Raw genomic sequence first — 27,611 nt, forward strand, 5'->3', positions numbered from 1 at the left:
ACTGGAGGCAGATGAGTCACAATGGAATAAGCAAAGGTCAGATGATAGTTTGAATCCCGGCTGGCATTTCCTGTGTGCAATGGGCAGGTCCCTTCGTTTTTCTAAGCCTCCTTCTCAAGTACTCAGTGCACTGGTGTATAGATTCAGTAAAGAAATGTTCAAGTATCTTTAACAGTACCTGGGAAAGAATACTTAAAAAAAAAAAAATCTGACTCTACCCATCTGGAAGTTAGCCAGAAAAGAATCAGCCTGTGGCTCATAGGAATGTTCAAAAAAAATATTTATTTATAAAAAATACAATGGGATAAGTTTATGCTGAGAAATGCAGCAATAAATACAGTGGAAGAAAACAGAGCAACTCTACATCGATACATTGGCACAAACAGGAAGAGCAAACGCACCCCCCAGACCTCGATGTCTGCAGGCCAGCTTTGTACACGCTCCTTTCGAAACACCACTCGGAAAAGACCTTGTCGGCTTAGGTAAGAATGAGTACACATATAATCACAAATGCACACTGATCAGGACTTTATTTAAAATTTAGCAAACAATACTGTAGAAACATTGATATATAAATTTCTAAAATGCTGCATCTTAAATTTAGTTGGCAAAGACCACATTTAGCTATAAGCATGAGTTTAGTCTTCCATGTAGAAACCAGATACTAAACTGTAAAAAAAAAAAAAGCTTCCTATTGTTTGAAAATACCAATTTAAGTAGAGGATTGTAAAAATGCATAGATCTTTAATAAAAGAATTGACTGTACAAGAGTACTCCCCTTTCACAGTATTCCTTTTTACTTCATATGTGAGTTATTTGTTATGCTGTAGGATTTAACTGTTACAGCACTAAAAGGCAACTATTTAGGGAAGAGGCAGAAAAAGGAAAAAGGAATGTATGTAAGGCAGTATTTCCTTTAGGTACAATAAGCATAATAGTGTTTTAGGAAGACAAGATAAAACTTACTCAAGGCTAGCTTGGTTCTCACTGAATAAAAACAACGGGCTAAATACTGAGCTCCTCTGTGACTCTAATAATCAATGCCTTGGTCTCCATATTGGTAATCTCTGGGGTAGTCATCTTGGTACTCGCCATGATATTCATCTGGGTATTCTGCCTGATAATCACTATCACTGATTTCTGACCCATTTGTTCCGGTTCCTTGGCTTCCATTGTGAATGACAGGTTCTGTGGGAGCAGCACAGTACTTGGGATCGTATACTTGCCGCCCAAGCCCATACACACTCATTCCTTTCTGGGAAGCGACTTTGTTGGTACCCATCTGTAGAGAAATCGTCGAGTTGTCCACGGGTTGTAATGTTAGCTTCTGATCGTAGATGTCTCTTCGGGTACCCGGTGCTAACATCCCCGCCTGGTATTAAAACATAGTATAAAAGTTAAAACAGCAGCTAAAATCTATTCTTGTTTCTTGTATTTTCTAAATTATGAAATTCCCATCGAATGTGAACACTCACAACTTTCATTCGGTTCAGGGGTAAAGCTAGCTTACCAAAATATCCTGATGCTGACTCTCTTATAAAGCAATATTCACTGGCTTTCGAGCTAAGGTCAGCCCTCACTTCAAATCCTTGCTCTGCTACAAAATTGCTATGTGGCCTCAAACAAGTTAACTTACTTTTAGTTTTAGGTTTCTCAGATGCAATATGGAGACAATACTACCTACTTTGGAATAAGAAGATTGGACATAACGAATATAAAAACAAAGCATAATGCTGGCATACCTGAAAGCTACATCTGAATGCCTATTATGACCATACACGCTATCCAGGTTACCAACTTCAAAAGTCTGTAATACATTCAACAAAAATTACGCTGAGCAGTCCTTAAGGACTTGAGTCTTTCAGAAGGCTCTGAGACACCAAAGAGCCAGCTATTTCAGAACAACTACTCCCACTCCCCTCCTTTTCAGGGTACTGTAACTCACCTCATTTCTCCACTTATGCCAAGCACATGCTTTCAGATTTAATCGGTAAAAAAGCAAACCTGAGTGGCAGCTCTGAGACAGTGCCCCGTGTGGCAGGACATATTCCATGAAGGGCAACAACACCACACCTCATGAGGTCATGATGAAAAGCTTTTTCAAACTTTATCCCCACTCTTGTTGGATGTAAGACATGTCCCGCTCTGATATGGTTATGTGCACACCGCCTTGCGAGGTGCTGGTGATCTATTTATTCTTCACAGGAAATACTTCCATCTTGTGTGGTGGTAGAATACTAGCATTCTCACCATGCTGTATTTCCATCTCCTTAGATTCACACATTTCCCATGATGCTAGCTAGAGTTCTTTGTAAAATACCAGATAATTTTACCCACCAAATTAGTTGAGGGCTTCTTTAAAAATAAAAGAAGCATTAGAATGAGCAATTCACTTGGATTTGGAACAAGAACACTGTAACAAACATATTTTTTTCTTCTGGTTAGGTAGAAAGGCCAGCTGTTCTAACTGCCAATAAAAGCCATGGGCCACACCATACTTGCGTGGCTACAGAAAAGGCCCTTTGATTCTTTTGCTTTCTCAGCAAATCTTACTTTCCTGAAGGAATATATATATATCGTACAAAAAATAACTGCTTTGGACTCAGTTAATAAGGTAAGTGTGAATTTAAATAGCCCTTTTGTACTCTTTGAAACAAGTACAAAAAGGTATTGCTTACCTGGCTGGCTCCTTTGTTGGTGCCCATCTGCAGACTAATCGTGGTCTGATCAAAAGGTTTGTCAGTTTGCATTTTGGGATCATAAAGATGCCTCCTAGTCCCATAGGCTGTCATACCTGCTTGGCTGGCGCATTTGTTGGTTCCCATCTTTTAAGTTAAAAATAAAATCACTAATTATCAGAAGTCAACAATATATATGACACAAACAAAACTTTCTGTTCTACTGAAAAGGTTTCTTAGAAGGGACGCAATTGACAAGTCCCTTCCAATGCTGAGGGTGCAGTCAACTAGATACAAAATCTATGCTTTTCCAAATAAATTTCAAGGTGCTCACTTTAAAAAGGAAAATTTCGAAAACTTCACTGGATATAAAGCCTCACAACATAATTCATCAGATACAAACATGCACATAGAAAGAGAAGGACAGACACACAAAAAGTTATTACAGTGGCAGAATTATGAATAATTTCCTCTCCAACTCTTTCCCCTACCCTCTTTAGCACAAATAACCAAATTTATGGGTACCTGCTTCAGCCATTTAAAGGGACAGAGCAATCTTTGGCTAAACAACATGCTTTTCTACTCCAAACATGTTTTGCATAAAATGTGACAGTAAATGCCAGGTGTCTTCTCTGGCAGCTTAGCAAGGGCTTAAGTTTCATTAAAATCACCAACATTTTCATGTGAAAAGAACCACATTTTATTCCTCTAATTCTCATGTCACTAGACAGAGTCAGGGGCAGAATGAAGAATCTGAACTTAGTAATATTCAGAGGAATAATAATTAACTTTTATTCCCCACTGAGAATAACATGGCTTCAGGACCAACCAGTACACCTTGTTCTACTGGTTGGGGACACATTACTACTGCTGGTCTTTTTTCCTTAAAAAACAAGATTTATTAAAGGAAAACTTTATTACTACAAGTCAAACCTGTCACTGGAGAAGATAAAAAAAAGCACATATAAGCAAAAAGGAAGGGAGGGGAAAAATCATTGAAATCCTACCATTTAGACATTCATTGTAAAGATTTGTGTATAACCATCTAGCTTTTTTTTTTTGCGGTATGCAGGCCTCTCACTGTTGTGGCCTCTCCCGCTGCAGAGCACAGGCTCTGGATGCGCAGGCTCAGCGGCCATGGCTCACGGGCCCAGCCGCTCCACGGCATGTGGGATCTTCCCGGAGCGGGGCACGAACCCGTGTCCCCTGCATCGGCAGGCGGACTCTCAACCACTGCGCCACCAGGGAAGCCCAACCATCTAGCTTTTTAGGCTTATGTTTCTGTGTACATATCCAGATACACATAGATATACATACAAAAATATGCATGTTCATTTAAAAAATAAAATTGGGATCACACTGACTATATAGTATTGGGTTGGCCAAGAAGTTCATTTGGGTTTTTCATAACATCTTCTGAAAAACCCCAAACAAACTTTTTAGCCAACCCAATATTTTATGACCTGATTTGTTTTCCTTAATCTTTGAACTCTTGTATATCATTTTCTTCATTACTAGTTCCTTTTATGGAGCTCTCACAATTTAAACAACCGATTACTGTTTGGAAATTCAGGTTTCCAATTTCTCGCCACTGACATGATTTTGTACTGTATAAAAATAAATCCATATGTCAATTATACCCCGATAAAGCTGAAATAAATAAATAAATACAACTCATGTAGACTCAGTCAACAGTGAGGCATTGTATCCAGCAGGTATCAGACAGTAAAGCCCTTAGCATATTAGGCATTTAGCAGTGGTGTTTTTGTGACACTCTGCAGGGGAACAACATGAAGGGAAAAAAATACCTGAACAAAGTATTCCCCAGGACTGATAAATCATGCTTTACTAGGGTAAAAAAATGGTATTGAGGTTTTCTAAAATTGCTTCATTTGGTCAATAACATTTAGGAATGTATAAAGTATATTTTCTTAAAAAAATAGGACAATGTAATTAGGAAAAAAAATCATTTCCTGGAGAAACAATTACTAAGTCAGATGGCACGCCTGAGGTTTCTTCTAAAACCATCATCGTCTCATGGGCTTTAAATGGACATAAATTGTATAAACCACAGATCCATCCCTAAATATACACTACAGTATATCTATCTGTTCCTCACTTATGAGAGATGCTTTGCATGGTAAGAATTAATGACATTGAATAAGTAACTGATATGCGATACCACATTACTTACCTGCAAACCAATTACACTTTGGCCAGCTTTTAATTTTCCTTCATCAAAACGTCTTGTTTGTTTTTCTGCATACTTAACTCCAATGTCAATGGTTGTATGGAATCCTTTTGTTTTAGCCTAGACAGAAATATGCACACTAACTAGTGATTCTGCCAACAGAGTTTTACAGAAGGAACAACAGAGAAATGATACTGTCCATAGATGAAGGTTTCATTTAAGACCCAAGCTAGGGGTCAAAACACATCTAAAGCCATTCAAAAACACCCCAGACCTCTGAAATGTGAGTATTCTGATTAAGCTATCCAGTACTAGGCAGCTAATGTCAGCAGCCTTTCCACAAAGCTAATAATTACAGAAGAGACAGGCTCCTCCCTGCCTAGTCTGAACTCCTATGAGAGCAAAGATGCAATTAATCACCAACATAGTGGGGAATTTTTTAACCAGTCATTAAAGACGTATACGTACCAGACCTGCTAGGGCCACCAGCGTAGTCTGAACCTGGGTCATGTTTCCATTCTCAAAAAGATCATTTGCTTCAAATATGTCATGTGGCTTCATACCATAAGCCTGAATAGCTTTGATAAAGTTGCCAATATTCTCCAACTATAAAGAAAAAAAAGCATACAACTTTTGGAGTTAAATACCGACATTCATATTATCTAAGAATTCTAAGGCTTTATGACTAGGTACAAGATGCCAGGAAGAAAGCTACTTGGCAAGGATTCTCAACCAGATTCTCAACCAGATACATGGTAAATGTAGCTCTCTCTGGAAAAGGAAGCGTATTTTCATAGTTGGTCACATAATGGTCTTTTTAATATTTTTAAGCAGTCAAGTTTTTTCAGTTCTTTAAAGTCAAAATCTTCCTCACATGTTTTAAAGAATTCTGTGTCTGACCTATCCAGGGCTGGAATTTTCTTTGTCAAAAGGTACAAAATTATATTAATGCACAATTTATTATGTTTAAATTTTAATTTAAAAAGTGTGTGGTTACTAAATGTTTATCCTCATAACTCAAAGCATATGCTCAAGATAGAATATCCAATTTTACTTATCATACACATTCATGAACTAAGACTATGCTTAATACAGTGCTCTACAGTCAACCCTTAGTTGTTATGTTAAATTCCTTGCTTTTTCCTTCATTTATCCTATGTTCTAGGACCTAGACCACAGGTTGTATTTCTCTGTGTAAGCTGTGTCAAATCCTCTCTGAGAGTATACAGGCTAAATACATAATAAGAAAACTTCTAAGATAAACATCTAATAGTCAGTCACAGAACTAATTGTAAGTAATTATGGAAACATTAAAAATAACATTGTAAAAAACAATATAGTCATGTGCACAAATTTCTGCTAAAATGTCTATTTTAAAATTGTTATCAAGTTCTCACTGCATAAAGAGTAACCGACTGGAATCAGGGGTTGCCAGGTTTGGCTGTTACCTGAGGCCAGTTTAATGATGACTCATTGACCTTCTTCACTGAGCCTGGCTGTAGCTTGTTTATGAGTCTGAAAAGAAAAGCATAAGTGATACCATATTTATTGGAACAACAAACAAGGACTGGAATGTAAAGTTGGTTCTTCTGACATCAGTAAAGGAAAGCATTAAAAACATGTGCAGATGGGCCTCCCTGGTGGCGCAAGTGGTTGAGAGTCCGCCTGCCGATGCAGGGGATACGGGTTCGTGCCCCGGTCTGGGAGGATCCCATATGCCGCGGAGCGGCTGGGCCCGTGGGCCATGGCCGCTGAGCCTGTGCGTCCGGAGCCTGTGCTCCGCAACGGGGGAGGCCACAACAGTGAGAGGCCCGCATACCGCAAAAAAAAAAAAAAAAAGAAAAAGAAAGTTGTTACTTTCTGGCTTAAATATGTAATTCAGGAAGACGGATGCTGCGTGCACAGGTTTTAAAAAAAAAAAAAAAAAAAAAAAAACGTGCAGAATATCAAGGTTTGACACCCTGGACTAGCAAGGTGGGCAAGACAGAGGCCCGTGGAAAGGACTGGAAGAGTGGCCACATCAGGACCAAAACTTACTCGCAGAGGATTATGCCATCTTTTAGGCCCAGCTGAAAGTTGGTGCCGATGCTCATGCCGGTCACCTCTTCTATCCAATTGCGAAGATCTTCTTCTGCCTGATGATCATACTTGGAAGCAATCTGAAATACAAGTTAACTAACTTTAGAAGTTTCACTAAAGCACCCAAAACTGCCGGCTTCTTCTGCTTTAATTATCCATGAAGACCACAGCTGTGACCTGCAGTAAATTACACTCATTGGAGTTCACTGGGGAACCTAACCATTACAGCTTCAGTAACTAATAAAAGTTTTTGGTTAAGGAGGTGTCATACAAATTTTGAACAACACATGGAGGGAAGATGGGACTGAGGGGGAGAAAATATGGATCAAGATAAAACAGATTCCCATTCATGACAGGACAGGAAGTGACAGGGGCTAACAGTGTATTACAACATTGCACCAGCCACAGGAAATGTTAAAGATTAAGTCATCAGTTACCACATTCCAAAAAAGAGTGAGAGGGAGTGAGAATGGCAGGTTTCTGATAGATCCAACTATTTTACACAGTATTGCAATACCTACCAGTCTAGTAGTTTTGTTGCCTGGAAAGCTCTGGTGTTTCTATGCCTTCTATTGAGCCAAATACACACTGTACCCTACACACACACACACACACACACACACACACACACACACAAACAAACACACCACACATACACGCTTTCCTTGTAATAATTATTGTACTTACACTAGAATACTGAAATTCTGCTTATGTATAGTCTGTATCATGTTAGACTCCTCAGAGGAAGGAAAAGCATTTGATTCACTTTTGGACCCTTAGTACCTACCCAGCATTGCATCTAACACCCAAACATTTAATAAAATTAAAAGTTAACTCTTTACTTACAGAATTCTACGATAAAGGCAACATTACCAACACAGATGCTTTACTATCATACATGCTAAAAATACCTGCTAAACACAGGTTTTGAAAGATTCCTTCATAATAAGACCACAAACCTCAATTAAAAAAATAATAATACAATTTAAGTACTGTTAAAGATCCCATGCTCAAGTTATTATGCTGTTCCTTGTCCCAGGGTCAGTCCTTGTCAATCAGAGTTGCTAAGGAGAACACACCTGGGAAGAAGGAAAGATTATGTGTCATTTTTCTTCTCATTAGCACAGGTCAAAGTGCCAACAACACACAGACAATGCCCAGGGGGACAGTAATCATGGTGAGCTTAGGAGTCAGCTGCAGGGTTGCAGCGTTGCTGGAAATGGAAATAATCAGTAGAAATGTTTGCTTCTGTAACACACGATTAGGTTTAATTACCGAAAGAAATGAGATGGCATGAGGACATTTTCATCATGGAGAGGCCCTCCAAGTTCCAGTCTACCCCAGTCCCAGAGGAAACCTTCCCCCTGCCCGCCACCAAGTGTGGAGGAGGGGCCTCTGCTTCACCAGAGGGCAAATGACTTCACTAAGTGCTGTGCCATTTAAGGAGACAGCAAGTCCTCACCGTGTGCACCTGCTTTCCAAGTTAGAGAAATGGCTCTACACCTTTGAAGAATAATGGGTAATTTATTTAAGCTGTAGATTTACTTAACCAGCATCACAAATGGAAATTCAATGTGTTTATATTTTCATGTTAAGATAACTAACACTGTGCAATATTTCCTGGATCAAGCTTTGGCTTGGAGGTTAGTTTATGAGAGAGATCAGGCAAAATGTTAATGTGTTAATTTCCTGCTCCCGGGACCCCCAACCCCTAAAAATCGCACATCTATTCTGACTTCCTGCCAGTCTGAGTTACACTGGCATCTGGATGTGTGGACAGGGAAGGAGGAGGTAGTGATGTGCGAAGCTTCTGCCACAGGGACTCGCAGCCTCTGGTGCGCAGGAGGGAGCCATCGTTCCTATTACACCCCAGACAACAGTCCTGGATAATGTACCTCCTCAACACATCAAACACATCCACTTACATACGGCACCTTTAGAAAATGGATAAATAATACATTAGAAAAATTTTAAGACGGCTATATTTTCACACTGGAGTCTTGTTCTAGGTGGCTAGGAAAAGAAATTATCTCTATATGAATGTGGGGGTAGGGGGAAACAGACAGGCACAGGCAAGGAAGAAAAGTAGGAAGTAGTACTCCTTAAGCATCAGCTATGAAAAGCAGTATCTAAGAGTGAGTTGAAGTTTTTTCAAAAGCAAAGCACTCTCAACTAGGAGATGCATTTCAATAAATCTAAAGAAACACAATATGCTAGGGTAGGAGGGGCTCTGCCTTGGCTAGAGCCTGGCTCCCCTCATCTTGCTATGGGACACCGGTTCATTCATCTCACTTCCGAACCAGTTCCTGTCTGTACGACAGGAAGGCTGGCTGAATAAGGGCACTAGGTCTCCTCCCATTCTAAGCTGTGTGTTAAATAACTTGGTCAATCAGCAAAAATTGTAAAGAAATTCTTTCTCTTCATTTTTTCAAATGTAGAGTTGGAAGTTACGTTGGAGGAGTTTTGTCTTTCTTGGGGTGGGTGGTTAGTGGTGGTGGTAATTCTCAACCAAATGAGACCCATTTTTATTCAACCAAAAGCATAAAAGCATATTTATGTTTCCTTTGTTCAAAATGTTTCTGACAGGTTCGGTGCCGTGCCCCAGACCACGGGGTGATTACAGATCTGACGTGAAATATCCAAGTAGGAACGCCAGGGAGAATTTTCATCTCCTCTGTTCACTGTTCTAATCAAGGGTATGATGAAAGAAAAATCAAGGACTGGACTCACATGAACCCAGGTTCAAACTCTGACTCTGACTAGTTACATGTGGGGCTCTGGGTGGCTCACTGACTCGGTCTCTGAGACTTAATGTAATAGCACATGCACAGAAAAAATTCTTAAGCACGTACATGCAAAGCCAAGAGCCCAGGTGATAAACGAAAAATGAAAACTAGGTATGCTTCCACATCATATAACTATTGGTTTTGACTTAGAGTTTTCCTTTAAGTGAAGGAGCAGCAAGGATTTTTCTACCCAAATACTGCTAATAGGTGAGCTTTCTGAAGTCACGTCAGCTAAATAGAATTCCAGATTTAGGAATGTGTCCTTTTTTTTTTTAAGTTCAAAATTAAAAAAGAAAACAATTCTTCAAAATCATCTTGGGAAAAAATCTATTTCAAGTTGTCTCTTAGCTTCTGGCCTGCAGCTCTGCTCTATAGGATACAGAAATCATAAGCTTCCTTTAGAAGTATACGAGAATACAACCCAAGCTACTATAATTATATTCTTGACACAGGTTATTTTTAAATTGTTTGTTATACACATCTTTTAAAATCAAGGGACTGAGAGCAATTAAAACTAAATGTAAGCTTTGGCCAATAAACTTTACTTACTATTTTCATCTAAAAAGCCTTAATTACTGAACATCAGGCAGGAAGTAAATGCTGGTATTTCCTCCTCAGAACAAGAAAGTTAGCTTCAAAAATTACTTAATCTTATCTCATTAATACCTCATGGAAATTTCACTCCAGTCTGTTTAAAAATCACTCCTCCAAGTTGTTTATAAACATTCATTTCTTTACTATTCTTTAAGATTTATTTTATTTGACCTTCCTAAGTGGATTTCAGAATTTCTGCCTGGTGCGTTCAAGTCCACAGCAGCCCCTTGTTCCTCACGTGGCCCTGCCTCCTTGCCTAATCACCCACGAATTCTCTGCAGCGGGGCCTCCCAACTCTTCTCACATCAAGACACACCTGTAAATGACTTTTGTACGGTCACTGAGAACACCTGCTAGGGGCTTCTCACTAAAGCTCACCAAACGCCCCCCACACACACACACCGCAAATACAATCAAAAAGCAAAGAAATGAAGACTGAGAAAAAAGCCTCTAGGGCATCTGATGGGATTGACCATCTCCTGCCATCCAGTGCTTCTGAGCCCAGGGCCCATGCCCAGAGTGGCTGCAGCCTCTGCTCGTCCCTGCATTCTCTTCAGAACAGCTAAGAGCACCAGTCTGGAGTCACCCTCCAGTACAAAGGCCTTTCTTCTGGATTTCTAAAATAGCACTTGTTTATTTATTTTTTTAGGCCACCTGTTGAGGACCTCTTTTTTTAAAAGTAAATTTATTTATTTTATTTATTTTTGGCTGCGTTGGCTCTTCGTTGCTGCGCGCGGGCTTTCTCTAGTTGCGGTGAGCGGGGGCTACTCTTTGTGGCGGCGCACAGGCTTCTCATTGCGGTGGCTTCTCTTGTTGCGGAGCATGGACTCTAGGCGCGCGGGCTTCAGTAGCTGCGGCACGTGGGCTTCAGTAGCTGTGGCTTGCAGGCTCTAGAGCGCAGGCTCAGTAGTTGTGGTGCACGGGCTTAGTTGCTCTGCAGCATGTGGGGTCTTCCTGGACCAGGGCTCGAACCTGTGTCCCCTGCATTGGCAGGTGGACTCTCAACCACTGTGCCACCAGGGAAGTCCCATAGCACTTTTTAAAAAAAAATTTAACAGGTATAAGTATGTAGAGCACGCGTTCTCAGTGGGGGTGATACTGCCCCCCAAGGGAGTGAAAACCACCTTAGATATTACAATAATTTGTGACCCTCCCCAACAAACTCTGTTCCTTTGTTTTAAATTTCGTGGAGGTCGGGAGGCAATTAGGAAAAATGTCTAAAAAGACTCTTTGGGAAAGAGATGCGGAAAACAAAGTTGAGAAACACTAGACGGAGTAAAAAACTACAGGTCTCTCTTCACCCCTCCTCCAAATCCTACTCCCTTTCCCACCTCCCCAGAAGTAAGCTCCTGTCCTGTCTGCCAAGTCTTCTTCCAGACCACATGCACATATCTTATAGTGAATCGTGTACAAAACAGCACTAGAAAAAGATCCCCTTCAACAACACAAGCCCTGAGGGCCTAAACTTCCTAGCAGTAAAGGGAGACACTAGATCAGATAAAAGCCCGCTCCTTCTGGCTGTTAAGAATTGCCCAGCCCTGCCTGGCACGGAGGTCTGAGAAGCTTCCCTCGCAGAATCCCTAAGAGGGGATACTGAGTAATGAGGGAAACCGAGCTTCAAAAACATCTCCACAAACTGACCCAAACAGTGCTGTTCCACACTGTTCTATGGAGCATTTGGACAAGACGCAATTTAGTAGAAAGATGGGGCTGTACCTGGCACGAGGCAGAGTGATGATCATATATGTACGAGAACTGTCTGACAGCCGGCTTACACCCAGGATATTGTAGAATCTGCTAAAGAATTAAGACATGTCTTTCCTCTATATTCCTTCCCACAATACATTTTTTATCCCAGCAGTCGTTAAAACCTGAAGCAAACAGACAGGTTACTGTCTCTGGTGGTTACAAGAGTGTCCCCCAAATGTCAGTCGTGCCTGAACTCTCACTAGACACCATTTTGAGCCACCAGAATAATCCAGCATTACCCCAAACTCTCTAAGTAAAATCATATTCAGTGTCAGCTTCCCTCTCTTTCAAATGATCCTTGTGTGTCTTGGACTCTTCCTTCAACTTCTTTCTGCATTACTCCTTCCTTCTGTCCTTCATTCAAATGGCCACTTTGTAACAGGCATGGTTCAAAGGCAAAGTCTCTGTCCTAAAAGCTGATATTCTAGTGGAAAGAGACAAATATTAAATAAGGTGTGTTAAGACATTCGTCAAAAAAAGAATAAAGTAGGGTATTTAAAATAAGGGGAGACTAGAAAGACTGGGACCACCACAGACTCAAACAAGAAATGAATAGTAAATTTCCATCTGAAATATCAAGATGCTGCTTCCCTTCCTTTGCTTTATCACTTGTCCTGGTTGATATCTCATGCAAGAGAATGAACAGGCTTTAACAGGGTTGACCTGCCTTAAACCCTTCCCCCAAGAGATCCCCCAAACATGGAAAATACCTTTGCAAATTTTTAAGTATTCACGTTGGGGATACAACAGACCAAAGATCACATGCTTTGAAGTCAAACTTCAAAAACTTCCAAAAACTGTGTTCCCAGTTCCAGAGTGACATAAGTAAGTAACTTAACCCTGGTGACCTCATTTCTTGCAAGTTGTCTCCTTCCTTCCAGGGCCATTGTGAGGAGGAAGCCCATCTCAGTGCCTGACACACTTCAGAATTAACACTCGCCATTTATATCAGCTTGAGCACAGAACTGGTATGAACCAAACCCCACCGCAACCTGTTCCCTTTACTGTCTACAATTCAAAAAGCATTCCACCACAGACAGGCTCACCTCAGATACTGCCCATCCCCACTGACCATTCCCACATCTCCACTCTCCTTCCTGCCTGTGTTTGCATCCCAAATTCTCATTCTTTTCCAGATTACTGCTGGTGAAAGAGATGAAGTAACTATTTTTTTTAAAAGTGAGTTTGTCAAAAACGAAGCAGATTCACAGACATAGAAAACTAGTAGTTATGGGGGGGCAGTTTAGGGGTTGGGTGTGGGAGGTACAAACTACTGGGTGTAAGATAGGCTCAAGGATGTATTCTACAACATGGGGAATACAGCCAATATTTTGTAAAAACTGTAAATGGAAAGGAACATTTAAAAATTGTATAAATTTTTTTTAACTTTTTAAATAAATAAAAAAGTATAAAATTAAAGAAAAAAAAAGAAGTAGCTAGTACAAATGTTCAGTCTACTATCATCAACTTTAAACACTGGATTAAAATCAGATCCTGTGGGAATGGTAAATACCAAATGTAAGACAGCAGTTTCTACAGGGAAGGAAGAATGGGATCAGAGAGCAATTGTATTTTTAATATACATTTTTTCTTTAAACTGGAAAAACATTTTTTTAATTTAAAAAATTAAAAGTGGGTTTGTATTTTATGGGAAGTAGGGGGTAGGAATTCTAGAGAAAATCACTTTACATTGATGGCAAGGTAGATTGCGTGCCTTGTTCAAGTTCACTATAGAATCTGAGACTCATTCTATGGCATGAACTTACTAAATATTTGAGAGGAAATGACTATATATTCCAAAACTAGAGAAAATCACATCTGCCTGGGGTAAACCAGAGTGACGTCTAAGGGCATTTTAAATTTTGGCCCTTCTCTTGAGAGGTACGGCCAGATCTTCGGATCAAGGTATCAGCATATGGCACCAGCACAAATTTTTCCCTCCAAACATGTATAGTCAAATAAATACAAAGATACTATGACTCAATGTATGAATACTGTGAAACTGACAAGAAATGAAATGTGTTAAAATAACTTAAGAGGAGTTGGTCCAGTGCCTAAAGCAAATACTATAACTAACAAATGGTAGGAAAAATGCAGAAACAACAGAAGGTCAACTTTGTCTTTTCTATCTAGAAAATGACCATCAGACTACAAAGCTTAGAACATACATAGTTAAAGGTGGATTTTGAAAGCTGAAACTTAAACAATGAGGAAGTAATCATAGAGGCTGGATTCCCAGAAAAATCTAGACTCAGAAATAATGATTAATAGAGGTGAACATTGAATAGCTCACCATGTGAGAAATCTTGGCAAACAGTAGTAACGGGAACCTAGAGATGGGCCCACTCCTTCCCATTCCCACCCGAAGTCAAGGGTGTCTCCGCTACAGGCTGAAGAACCTGGCTGTCACACTCCAGTGGACTACAGAGAGAGGGTGTGCACTCGCGGGGGCAGGGCAGTCATCACCAGGAGCCAGGGTAGGCATGTGAGGCATATCCAAGAACACCTGCCTATGTCTTCTTGAGGTCAAAACAGGCTTCATTCATCTTTCTACCTGTAGAGCCCAAGCCTGACCCATAGCGGGTACTCAGTAAATGATTTTTTATTTACCGATAGTATTACCAGACTAGGGAAGTGCCACAGATCTAAAGATCTCTCTTGTTACGGAAAGGCATCTGCATTTGAATGCTTGGTTTTTATGGGCGTCACATCTCCTAGATCTCATCTTAGATGGATCACTAGGGACATATCTGTTTTACTTTCTGATAAAAGTCCCTTATGTCTATGGCACTCCTGAAGTCCAGTTTCGTAACCCTAGAAGTAGGGCCTGGTCAGAAGGAACAACCATGCTCACTGTGCTGATCTACGTCAAGGTAGGAGGAGCTCCTAGGGATGTGTACCCGGAGGCTTAGATTTAGATCTGTGCTCTTCTGTTCTGGTAGCTAACAATTTGAAACTATTGGGCATACTTAATAAACTTATAAAAAATAAATTGGGAATAGTTAAAAAGAAACAAAATTCAGATTCAGAAAGATCCTCGCTTAATAAACAAATTCTTCAAGATATATGTAAAATCCTGTCCAAAGCTCTAGAACTAACTAGTAATGCTTACTCAGTGAGCCTAAAAAAGCTAATGCTATCTTGGTCTGCACAGATCTACAATTATTTATAAAATACTATTGCTCATCTTATTTGTTCAATGGAAACAGCCTCATGAGGTAATCAAGGAAAGAATTATTTAAATGAAACAGGTGTGAGAGGAGTATGTGAACTATAAAATCTTAGGCAATTAGTCACCTCTAGACTCAGAAAATCAACTTGCCAAAGCAAGGATTGGAATCCCCCTTCAAACAACCTCACCAGATGGCGGCACTGATCAAAACAGAATGAGTTAGTGCTTTGTAGTCAAACAAAGGAGCTAGTTAATAATCCCACTGTACCCTAGTAGTCAATTCTGTGGGCCACACTCTAAAAGGGGACATTTACAAACTGGCATCAGCTTTGAGAGGGAGCAAACTGGGTGCAGAAAAGACTAGGAGAATCATACAGCCTGTCATGAGAGACTGGTCAGCCAGGAATGGCTACATGTGGCCTAGAAGGGACTTTGGGGGCAGGAGAAACAGCTTAGTACCATCTAACTATTTAGATGGAAGTCATACAGAAATTCTGAATGCCACACATAGGGCAGACCACGGCTAAAAACGCAGAAATCCTAGGGAGCCGACCAAAGAGGCACACAGGAGTGGAGAGAGCACATGTGCCAATGCAGCCACGGTGGGAAGGAGACCCATGAGAAAGCTTGCTGGAGGGCATCCTCTCACTCAGGAAGGAGGCCGGCTGGGTCTTGAATTTTATGTCACTGTACAGATCTTGCTGAAAGGGGATCTTAACGAAAGCCCCCAGAGATAAGGGAAAACAGAGATGCTCTTCCAAGTTTTTGTTTGCTTTGCCTCACCTCTAGAATATTTAAGGGTCTACGCCTCACTCATCACAGTATTTGCAGGTATCCACCAGATTTTTTGATGCTATCCAGGTTTTCAACACTTGCCTCCTCTGCAGGACTCTAGATGCCTCCTAAATAATCTGAGTTGGGCATGTGAATAGCACTGAAAAATCTTCCTTTCTTTTTCCATAATTATAAGGAATATCATGGCAGTAGCTTTTTGTAGCTTGGGAATGTCTATTCATTCCTCATCGATTACTTGGCAAGTCTGCTTCATAGGATGAGTCTCGGAGTCCATTATGACCTGAGGAAGAAGGCATGAAATCCACCCCCACTGTCCCAAGTGTCAATCTCATCTCTCTGGAACTGGGAAACCCTTTCTGCTCCCAGACCACTGACCACATTCATCCAAGTGCTCCCAGCTGTCTACCCCAGAACAGAGTCAAAACACACATTGCCCCCTGACTCTGAACTACTGATGAGACGAGGGTGGAAAGGAGGTCAAGGAGGAACAGATCCCAGCATCTCAGTCAGCTTTCAGTACATCTGGAGCTCCTCTTGGGGACCCTCTTCTGCTTACTACAGCTGAGTCTGCCCATAGGAGAGATGGCTTTATCCAACCAGCGAAGAACAGAGTTGAAACACCTCCTTTTAAATGTAGGATGGAGAGGTTTCACTGGAGTCTTACAGAGGTATTAACTGTGCTAGATATCACTGCTGTTTTCTCCCCAATGAAAACTAGAGGGTGTGAAATTTCAGTGGGGTCACATGGCACTCTCCACATCTCAACAGTAAAAACTAACTCCACATTTTACCTGATTGTAATGTCATCTGAGAGCACAGAAAGGCGGGGAGAAAGTGAGTGCCTCTGGAAGCACTGCACGGTCCCCTGGACATGGTGTCATGAAGGCTTGCTAGGGGACACCCAAGCACAAAGAACAAAATAAGCCCAGCTTCGCATCCTTTCCAGGTCAAGGGCCGAGGGACTGAGGAGACAGCGGTACCCAGGCTGCAAAGGGGCCCCAGCAGGACTCAGCGGAGAGAAGCAACTGAATCAACAGTGTATTCCACGAGCAGACCTTGGCCTGGACCCTCTCCTCCTACCCCTGGCTGCATACGCCATCATACATGAGTGGTTCCATGAGAAGAGGAACACGGCACTTGCAACAGAAAAGGGGATGTCTTATCCACCTCAGTTCTGTTTTCCTGGTCCTTTTCCTTTTCCTTTCCCAACTCTTCATGGCGAAGAAGCTTCTTTGCTGCTTTGCTCCCACCCACCATGTGTATCGAGCCGTTCCTTTATTTGGTCCGTCAGTGGGCACAGACTACCCCCTATCTTGTCTGAAACAAGTGCATCTTTGAACCTGCTGCCAGCCTCAAACACTGTCCTGTTTCTCTTTTATTTCAAGACAAACCTCTCCATTTCCTCACTTAGTACTCCTTCCTAACCCCCACCGGAAATTTGCTCTACTGAAAACGATCTCTTAAAAGGTCACCAGTGATCTCTCTGTGGCCAAGTCCAGTGGGCTGTTTCCTCTTCCTGGCCTCTCTGCAGCACTCCTGGGGCCCCCTCCCGTCTCTCTTCCCTCTGGCTTCTTGTTAAAGGACCTGGAGCTTCCCTCTCTGGTCTGCCTTCTCCTCCTCCCCTGAAAGATGCCGATTCCCCGAGTTCTGGCCTCAAATTAAAATGGTTAGGGGCGTGGGCTCTGGAAACTGAATGCTCTGTTTAGAATTCCATCTCCACCATGCCTCAGTTTCCTCACCAGTAAATCAGAGATAATTAATAGCACTTCCATCAGAAGGTGCTGAGAAGAATCAATGACTTAATTTACATAAATCTTAAGAACTCAATAAATGTCCACCCCTAACCTTCTATCTACACTTTGCTGGCCACTTCTGTCCAGATACTAGAAAGATTTCCTGTTTCAAATCCAATATACCATAAAAACCATTTACTTGATACTACTATTTGATAGCTATTTTGATAAGAGATCATTGTGATGCTGTCTGAGCTTTCTATTGAAAAAATTATCTCATCATATAATTTATAAGAGATGCCCTCGCCCCATGCTTTGGCCTCATCTCATTGCCAACTCCCACTTGAGTCTGGTGGGGGTGACAGATGGCGTAGAGGTCACAAATGTCACTGACTCAAGACTTGAAAATAAAGAACTAAAGCAAGTGACTTGAATTTTGACAAGGCTGCTTTGACAGTTTTATTTGTTCTTAACATCAAGAGGAGATCTTCCTTCTCTTCTGAACCTTTGGTGGGAACTATACAACTGTTTAGACAGCAAGTTGGTAATACCTATAAACACATTTAAATGTTAGGTCAAAACTTACACACTTTTCCGCACAAGCACGTTTTAAGACAATATCCACCAGTAGGGAAGTAATGAATAAATACATAGTGGAAATCCACACAATAAACTATAATTCACTTTCTAAAATGTTCAAATGATATTTAAAGTTGTACAAGCAGTTGGGTAGGGGTAAGGGATGCAGGATGCTTTCACTTCTTTACTTTTATATTTTGGTACGGTTTGCATTCTTCCTGACAAATATTTCATTCACAAAATGAGGATCAAAAAAGAGAAGAGGTTCTCATAGGCAAGGAAGGTGGCATCCCAAGGTAGATGCATCATCTTCATGCAGAGATGACCTGTCCATGGTCATGGGCTCAGCAGGGATTCGGACCCAGGTCTGGCTCCGAAGTCTAAGGCTTTTCCACCACTGGACGTTCTCCCAATCACCCCACCCCTCTAACCAAACTGAGATGGGAACTCTAAGCTATACACAGAGAATATAGCACGGGCAACTACGCCGCTTGCAGACAGAGGATCAAGAACCAGGAACAGGGTGGTGGCTTAGACACTGTGGCTTAACATAAAGTCCTTCCAACTCATGGAGAAATGAGAGTGCAACCAAAAGTAACCACCACCACTATCACTGTAGCAGACCGATACACCGTGAACTTGCTGTGGCTTTGATTCAAACCAGCCCCGGAATCTGTAGTCTCAAAGGGCGTTGCCAGCATGGTTCAAAAGTTCACAGTAAGAGAGATTTGGCAGAGATGCCTCAGACTTTAATTCTTCCCCTGGCCCCTATAAAAAGTAGCTTCCTACCGCATGCATGTTTTAGAAAATGCTGTAAGACCGACTGCCGAAGAGGATGTCAATAGCAGAGTTGTCACTGAAAGGAGGAAAAGAAAATGGAAAAACGAAGCCCAGAGAGGAAGACATTTAGGAACGAAAGCCCGGCTGGCAAAGCCCACGCCTGTGTGTGTGTGTGGCCGAGGTGAGGTTGGGGGATGGGGGTTTATTCAACATCCAGGCCTCTGAAGAAAGGGAAAAGAAGAGACAAATGCATGTCCATTCAGGGGGAGAGATCTGGCTGCGTGTGGACTCTGAAGAGCAGCCCTAAGGTTCCAGCTCAGCTGCTAAGGGCTAAGGACTCCAACAAGCTCAAAATATGCTATTTAATATAAGTATAATTTCTATACTCGATTATAAGTATGATTGCTGTTGCTATTTTTGCATCCAGAGTAGAATCACGTGTTTGAATTATGAGAGACTCACTACACATGGTATTGATTATTTTCTCTATTTCCTCCCACGTGAAACGAAAGCAAGGAGGGAAAACTGCAATGATAAAGCACTCTCTCGATCCATTTGTAGAGCCTTCTGAGGGGCTAAGCAGGCAGGGAGGCTTGAGATAATGAAGAAAGATGAGTGTGCAAACATCTGAGAAGGGGAGAGAAGAAACAACAATGATATCATAGTCAGCATGCCTAGCCACCACTCAGCAGCTAGGATCCCCTAGAAAATGTGTGGGGGAAGAGAGGAAAAGGGCCATAAATGCTTAGCTTATGACTTGCCCAGAAGAGTCCTTCCCAGCCCAGAGGGCCTTCTCTTTTCTCTGCACTCACATCCTTAATTCCTGGCCTTCCCACTGCAGATATGCCCGCCCAGCAGTGCCCGTGCTCACACCCTGAAGCTTCCTGGTCCTGGGAGGAAGGAAGAGGTTCCCTCCCTACCACCCCGGGGAAAGCCAGGAATTAGGCTTCTCTACTCAGGGACTTGCTTCAGGTCCGCACAGGTCTAGGGAGACCCTTGCAAAGACCATTGAAAACTGAAGGCTCCAGTGACAACACCACAAGGTGAACCTGTTTATCAGTCCACTGTGGAGGAATACGAGCCCTGTGTGAACCAAGAAATGAAAGATGTGTCTGGTCTAACAGAAATCGACTTCTGAGGAAGAAAAACCCAAGTAATGGCATGCTCAGAAAACAAGGCCTCTAGCTCTACACAGAAGTCCGTGGCCCCGTGGGCAATGTGGACAGAGCGAGAACAGGGAGAGAGACCCCGAGATTTCACTGCAGAAATGCGTCACAGGCTGCCGGGGGAGGACGCTTGGATCGGGACTCTGGGGGCAGATCACAGTCCTGACACAGAAGTGAAATCGAGAGGTACTGCTTGGCTCTTTAGTCCCCTATTTGCCAGCAGCCTCATTCAGATACAAACAGATTCGTGCCTGAATGTCCAAGTCCTGGCGATAATCTCAAAATCTAGAAGATTGATCAGGAGAACACGGGACTGAACCTAACCAGCAGAGCAAAATGGAACAATTGCTAACATTTACATAATGTGTACTTTTGGTTCTAGGCATTATTTGAAACATGTTACGTGGATTGTCTATCTTGCTTATTTCTCCCCAAAACCCTAGAGGTTGGAACTAGCACATCCTCATTTTACAGATGAGACACAGACAGGTTATTGGCCCAAAGTCACAGGGTAAGAGGCAGAACCAAGATTACAACCCACTCAGTCTCCAAGGCCACCAGGTTCTACTTTCTCACTGAGAGGAACCTAGAGGGAACCTACCCGACATCTTCAAGTTCACAAAGCTTCTCATGGTCATGTTTTTATAAAATGTGCAAAATTCTTTTGTACTTTTTGTAATGATAAACCCTAAACTATATAAGCTTCAGGCTCCACAAACAGTGTGGATCAACCCCAGGCTCAAAAAACCCTTAACAAAAACTTGAGCACAAGTTCATATGAATAATAGCTAAGAGCCCACCATCGCTACGAGTTCAGAGTTAAGGAAAGCCAATGCACGCGGTATATGCTATAGAAGGCTAATGCCTAGAAGAAAATGAAACTTGTGGAAAATTCTAAGAACAAGCTCCTTTCCACCACCTAGTCATATTGAGACGAGAAATAAACATTTCCTCTCTCTCTTAGATATGATGGTCATAATTGGCTGAAAAACCAAAACCATCCAATTGTGCTTCTTCTTCTTTTTTTAAATTTTTCTTAATGTAACAGATAATATTAACTGTGGTTCTCGATATACTGTTAAGTGAAAAGACACTCACTAACCTCATGATTCCACCTGGAAGGGGAAAAGGTATAGGGAAATAGAGGATATGCCTCTGCTTGATGATGGCAGCAGCTAGGTCTTCATTGTCAAGCTTATTTTTGGAATCTTAAAGAACAGAGGCAAAGGAAAAAGTGTAAAAAGCTGTAGATCACAGGATAGCGAGCTTGATAATGATCGCCATTACTATTCCAGAGTAAATAAGTCTGAGTTTTTTTGTTTTTGTTTTTGTTTTTTTCTTTGCGGCACGCGGGCCTCTCCCGTTGCAGAGCACAGGCTCCGGACGCGCAGGCTCAGCGGGCATGGCTCACGGGCCCAGCCGCTCCGCGGCATGTGGGATCTTCCCGGATCGGGGCACAAACCCGTGTCCCCTGCATCGGCAGGCGGACTCTCAACCACTGCGCCACCAGGGAAGACCAGTCTGAGTATTTTTAAAGAGGTAGCATGGTACCTCTTCTCAATTCAGCAAACTGTCTATTTCTTTAACTGTTTTGGTCAAGACAGGAAAACAAACCAAAAAAGCAGGCAAACCACAATGGCACATCCCTACCAGGAGGAGCACGGTACCCTGGCGGGCTTAATGGCCACTTAGAAGGAGGTCTTTTGGGAGATGCATCTGACAGAGCCTTGCAGAAGGAGCCTCTACTGTTCCTCCCTAATCTGGGAGTCTAAGAAAGAACTTCAGCAACAAAGAAGGAATTATCTTACTGATAAGTTTTCAGTGTAATATTAACTAATAAAAGAAACTGCTCAAGAAAAGCAAACTATAAAAATCACCATGTCCTTCAAAAACATCACACTTGTACCACAGAATTCCTTTACACAGACTTGTCAAACATGGTTACTTTCCAGTTTCTAGAGATGGTAAAATCTATTTCTGATGGGTAAATTCATTAAATCAGCAAATATTTATTGGGCATCTACTATGTGCCAAGTTATATTCTAAAATATAGATCTTGATATATCTCATCAGTGAATAAGACCGAGATCTTACTGCTGGTGGAAAGAAACAATAAAAAAGTTCTGAATTAAAAACCTATTTCTGGAGACTTCCCTGGCGGTCCAGTGGTTAAGACTTCCTTCATCTTCCAATGCAGGAGGTGCGGGTTCGATCCCTGGTCGGGGAACTAAGATACCAAATGCTTCGCAGCCAAAAAACCAAAACATAAAACAGAAGCAGGGACTTCCCTGGTGGCGCAGTGGTTAAGAATCCGCCTGCCAATGCAGGGGACACAGATTCAAGCCCTGGTCCGAGAAGATCCCACATGCCGCAGAGCAACTAAGCCCATGCGCCACAACTACTGAGCCTGTGCTCTACAGCCCATGAGCCACAACTACTGAGCCTGCACGCCTAGAGCTGGTGCTCCACAACAAGAGAAGCCACTGAAATGAGAAGCCTGTGCACCACCATGAAGAGTAGCCCCCCTGCTCGCCACAACTAGAGAAGACCCAACGCAGCCAAAAATAAATAAATTAATTTTTTAAAAAGCAATGTTGTAACAAATTCAATAAGGACTTTAAAAATGGTCCACATGAAAAAAATCTTTAAAAACCTATATCTGAACTGTAAAGTTAAAAAAAAAAAAGCTAAAGCTAAAGCTAAAACCATCAATATATTTTTACCATGATTCTGTTCCTCTAGCAGAAAACAAGGCAGACCATCTTCGGATAAGGTTTACAACAGGAGTCCACAGACACCCTGGGGTTACTATGATCCGCAGAGCAGACCGGGTGTCCAAGTGGCACTGGGCTGGTGGGCCGGCATGGCCTCATGGGACATTTGGTCCTATTTAATTATTACTATATGATTGTTTAACTTACTCTTCAATGACTTGCAATTTTAGTAAAGACTTTAAAAGGCTTATTAGCCTTCCAAAATGGTTTTTATCTGTTGAGGGGTACCATTTTGAAACCAAGATTCTGTGAGAAGCTACTTTGCTCAAATTAGACATTCCCTGGGAGCAGAAACTGTTAGAATGTGCATTCCAGTTCTATTCTTCTTAGTATCTCAGTTAGACTCCTCCTAAGAAACATGCCCAGGTAAGATCATTTCAGCTCCACCCACTCCCACCCCACAGCTAATTTCCTCCACGTTCCCTGAGACCTGTAAGAAAGCTCCTGGCAGCATGTGCTCTAAGACTGGTGAGGGTATGCTTCACTGCGTCCTCAGCTCTACAAGAAAGTACCCGACTCCAACATCTTGTTCAGAGCCAAGTGTCAGGAAATGCTGTGCTTCCTTTTGGGACCTGTCATGTTTCCATGGCTTATAAGGCACAGAGGTATTTAACTTTGGTCCCCAAGATGCAGTCAAGGGCCTGGCGTAACCTGTATGATACATGTAAGACCTTACTACTTTACGAGTGTTTCCATCCCTCACTGAACTATCTACACCAGCTTCTATATATTCCCTGACCTTCTACTCCATTATAGTCTTTGTAGATTGCAAGTTATGATCCTTTTCTTGTCATTAGAGACATATTGATTATATCGCAGGCTGAAGGATTCTACTTTTTTTAGGCTGTTTTCAAACATCTCCTTGCCTATTAAAAAAAAGTAAGTTTGTACGTTCTACCAGGTATTATTATCTTATCAAACAAGTATCTTAAATTTACTGACTTTTCCCTGAAATTTTACTAATTAAAACTATCTAAGATCAAATACTTCCTCAATTCAAATATAAAAAGACCAAAGGCTTTTTTAATAGAAATGGAATACTTAAAGAGGCAGTGACATACAAGTCTAAGAAATATAATACCAATACTAGTTTTCTATGACTAAGAACTAATAGCCACAACATAGTCATTGAGTACTTACTGCAAGCCAGATACATCTCAACAATGCAGAGTTTAGAGGTGGTAACTATCACTTCCCCCATTTTACTGATTAGGAAACTAGGATAGAAATACCAAATAATTTGCCCAACATCATTCAAGGCAGTAAGTGGCAGAAGGGGGATTAGAACCCACATCTGCATCACTCCAAGGTCCATTCCACACTACCTCCTCCCACTTTGTTAATGAGGTTTTAAGAAAAAAAATTAATATTTAAGCAACATATCAGTTATGCAATACATAAAGAAAAAGCAGGAAGAAATCAAAAGGTGTCCAAACCAAGCAATGACAAAGATCACGTTCCATAGACCCACTCAATCTGGTGGTTCTGAGCCCTCAATTGAAATGCAATATCTCATACAAAGGACTAGCAAACATGGATATTTGATTTCCAAGCCCAGAAGAGATTAAAACAGCATTAAATGAATAATCATGATGCCAGGAACTGACAGGTGAACAGCAAAAATAGCGAGGAAGAGGGTGGACAATAGTGACATGTAGCAGAACATCCCTAAGTACCTCACTAAACTAAGATATCACTCTTAGAGTTAAAATTCTTAGAATAGTTCAACATTTTTCTGTGATCTTGAGCAAATCCCATCTTTCTGAGCTTCAGCATCCTGATTTGTAAATGATGTTGGATAATCCCAGGAATCCTCAGAGGGCTGCTCTACTGCTGAGATCAAAAGACTTCCTATGGGGCTTCCCTGGTGGCGCAGTGGTTGAGAATCCGCCTGCCAAAGCAGAGGACACGGGTTCGAGCCCTGGTCGGGGAAGATCCTACATGCTGCGGGGCAACTAAGCCGGTGCACCACAGCTACTGAGCCTGCACTCTAAAGCCCGCAAGCCACAATTACTGAAGCCCGCGACCCGCGCACCGCAACGAAGAGTAGCCCCCGCTCGCCACAACTAGAGAAAGCGCGCGCAGCAACGAAGACCCAATGCAGCCAAAGATAAATATATATATATATATATATATATATATATATATATATATATAAAAGACTTCCTATGAAAGAATACTGTAAGAAAGGACCATATAAATGAAAGGGGTTATTAAGGATGGTTTGATGCTTAAAGGGATAAACCCACAGTTATATAAACCTAAAGTTAAAACTAACTTTCCAAAGGTTCTGAAAGCTGAGGTTTTACTATTTTTAAAAACGTATAATAATTACAATGATCTAGCCTCAGTCCACGCATTTCCTTCAGTCTGCTCAATGACAGGTAGGCAAAGGGCAGAAGTTGCTTCATTAGTCAGCCAAAAGAAATTAACATGGATATTAACGTCCAAGAAAAGTAAGTCTCTAAAAGGACTGCCAAAGTTATCAGTGCCTCATTTACAATGCAAAAGGTAGAGACTCAACTGTTGCCAGCCAAGAATCACAAGGGCGAATTAAAATTAATGTGCACAAGCCAGGCCAGGGTATCACATCCAGCAGTTTGGACATGCTGAGTCCTCTGAAAGGATTCCTAAAGCTCCGCTTGCAAACCTTGGAAAGAACTGAAAAATATTCTGCAAGTTTTCAATTGGTGGGGTTTGTAATCAATCATACACAAACCACTCACTTTTCTGTTCTTTACAAAAATGTTCAGAAAATTGTTTTCTAAAATGGGCAACACACTTGACAAGGTAAAAGATCTAAATTTCAATTCTGGATACATAGACTAAAATCAACTCCTTGCTTCAGAGATTGTTTAGAATTTATTCACAACTGAATTATAATATGATCTGGAGACTATATAACGGGGTGAGAAGAGCCACAATTCTCCCTTGGGGTATGACAATGGTGCGCTTCATGGCCTCTACATAATTCACTCCACAGCGCGTACACCCACAACGCTGGGATGTTACAGCTCTGACAATGCCAGTGAATTCTACAAGCGGTAGGACGGTGCGGTGGCAATCCTGACGTGCTTCGGCTCCCGGGAGGTTAATGGGAATTAAACCACAGCAGCCCTCCTTTGTGGCGCTTTGGCCAGAACAGCAGAAAGGAGACAATGAGCGTTCTGTGAGCAGTTCCGCGCCGATTGGCTGCTCTCTCCCCCCAGAAACCCCTGATGTCATGGGCTTGGAATGCAGGGAGGGAGGAAGGAAGGAGAGGATTTGGGGAGGGGGACGCCTCTCATCTCTTTCCCAGACCGAAAGTACTAAAGATAAACCCAACGCATTCTTATGCTGGGCAAAGTGGCAGAACCGAGCGTTACCAAAGCCCAATCACTCCAAACTACAGCCCGCCTCAGCAAATAAACCCTAAACAAAAGCAACCCACAAAGATTTCCTTGATATCGTTGAAGTCTAACGTACTACAAACTTCTCAGTGTTTTATAAAAATAAATCTCAAGTCTACAGCAGATATTCCCAAAGCGGCGCACTCAGGCTTTGTCTCCGCTTCCCGCAGAAGCAGCAGCAATTGGCACCGGTATTCGACGACCGTAAAGGGCTCTGGACGGCTCCCGTTCTTCCGGTGGTCCCTGAGGTCCGTGCGTGGGATGCTCAGCGGTCTCCCACCCGGGAAGAGGCGAGGAACAATGGGGGACCCAGTTTGGCCACGTAACCGCCTAACTTTACTCGCGCACTTGAATTCGACCTGGGGTTTGGAGTGAGAAAAGGTTCAGGGTCCGCCAGGAGCCCGGGCCGGAGCGGGTGGCGAAGGCTGCTCGCTGGGTCCCCAGCCGCGCGGACTGACCCCACCTAAGGGCGAATGACCACGCAGGAGCGCCCCCTTCCCGGAAGGGTGCGTCCTGCAGCCGCAGACCCGCTCCTGGAGCCGAAGGCAGGCGCTGCGGGATTCCAGGAGCCCGGGAACCCACCGCCCGCCGCCAGTCCCGGCCCGCGGCGCTGGAACAAAGCCAGAAGAGAGCCCGGGAGGCGGCGCTTGGAACCGGGGACAGGTCGGGGACGCCCGGCGACTCTCGCGCCGCCCCGACATCTCTCCGCGAAGCCCGCCAGAGACAAGGCGCACTGGGCGAAGCGCGGCCCACGCCACCCCCGTCCCAGGGTCCCCTGGGCGGCGCCCTGCATCCCACCTCTGGCCTCGGGGTCCCGCCCCACCCTTGCCCAGGCGTACCTTGTTCTTGACTTCGGCCGAGAGCCCATAGGAAGGGCCCTTGTTGAAGTGGGTCATGATGATTCGGTAGGCGGGAAGAGGCTGAGCTCTGGTCCGGGGGTTTCTCGCACTCGGCTTCCCCGCTCCTGGCCCCGAGGAGTGGCCGCACCACAAGATGCTCGGAGCTCGCTCCCCTGGGCGGCGCAGGAATCGTCCGGACTCGGCGGCGGGGCGCGGGCGGTGCCTCTGCTACTCAGTCGGGCGAGGTCCCGCAGAGCCTCCCGGTCGGCTCCGGAGTCCCGCACGAACTGCCCCCCACCGCCTCCTC

The 27,611-nt window shown here is 42.8% G+C and overlaps 1 protein-coding gene across 1 annotated transcript; it reads right to left on the bottom strand.

The window, feature by feature from the left end:
* Positions 1 to 262: 262 nt before the first annotated feature.
* On the bottom strand, positions 263 to 27,611 carry CNN3 (calponin 3). Its single transcript, XM_060090159.1, has 7 exons — positions 27,305 to 27,611; positions 6,907 to 7,028; positions 6,318 to 6,384; positions 5,338 to 5,475; positions 4,873 to 4,989; positions 2,679 to 2,825; positions 263 to 1,372 (listed from the first exon to the last, which is right to left on the bottom strand). The coding sequence occupies exons 1-7, from the start codon at positions 27,359 to 27,361 to the stop codon at positions 1,031 to 1,033; spliced, it is 990 nt and encodes a 329-aa protein (XP_059946142.1). The 5' UTR covers positions 27,362 to 27,611; the 3' UTR covers positions 263 to 1,030.

The sequence above is a fragment of the Mesoplodon densirostris genome, chromosome 2, assembly GCF_025265405.1.
Source record: "Mesoplodon densirostris isolate mMesDen1 chromosome 2, mMesDen1 primary haplotype, whole genome shotgun sequence".
In the NCBI taxonomy this organism is placed as follows: domain Eukaryota; kingdom Metazoa; phylum Chordata; class Mammalia; order Artiodactyla; family Ziphiidae; genus Mesoplodon; species Mesoplodon densirostris.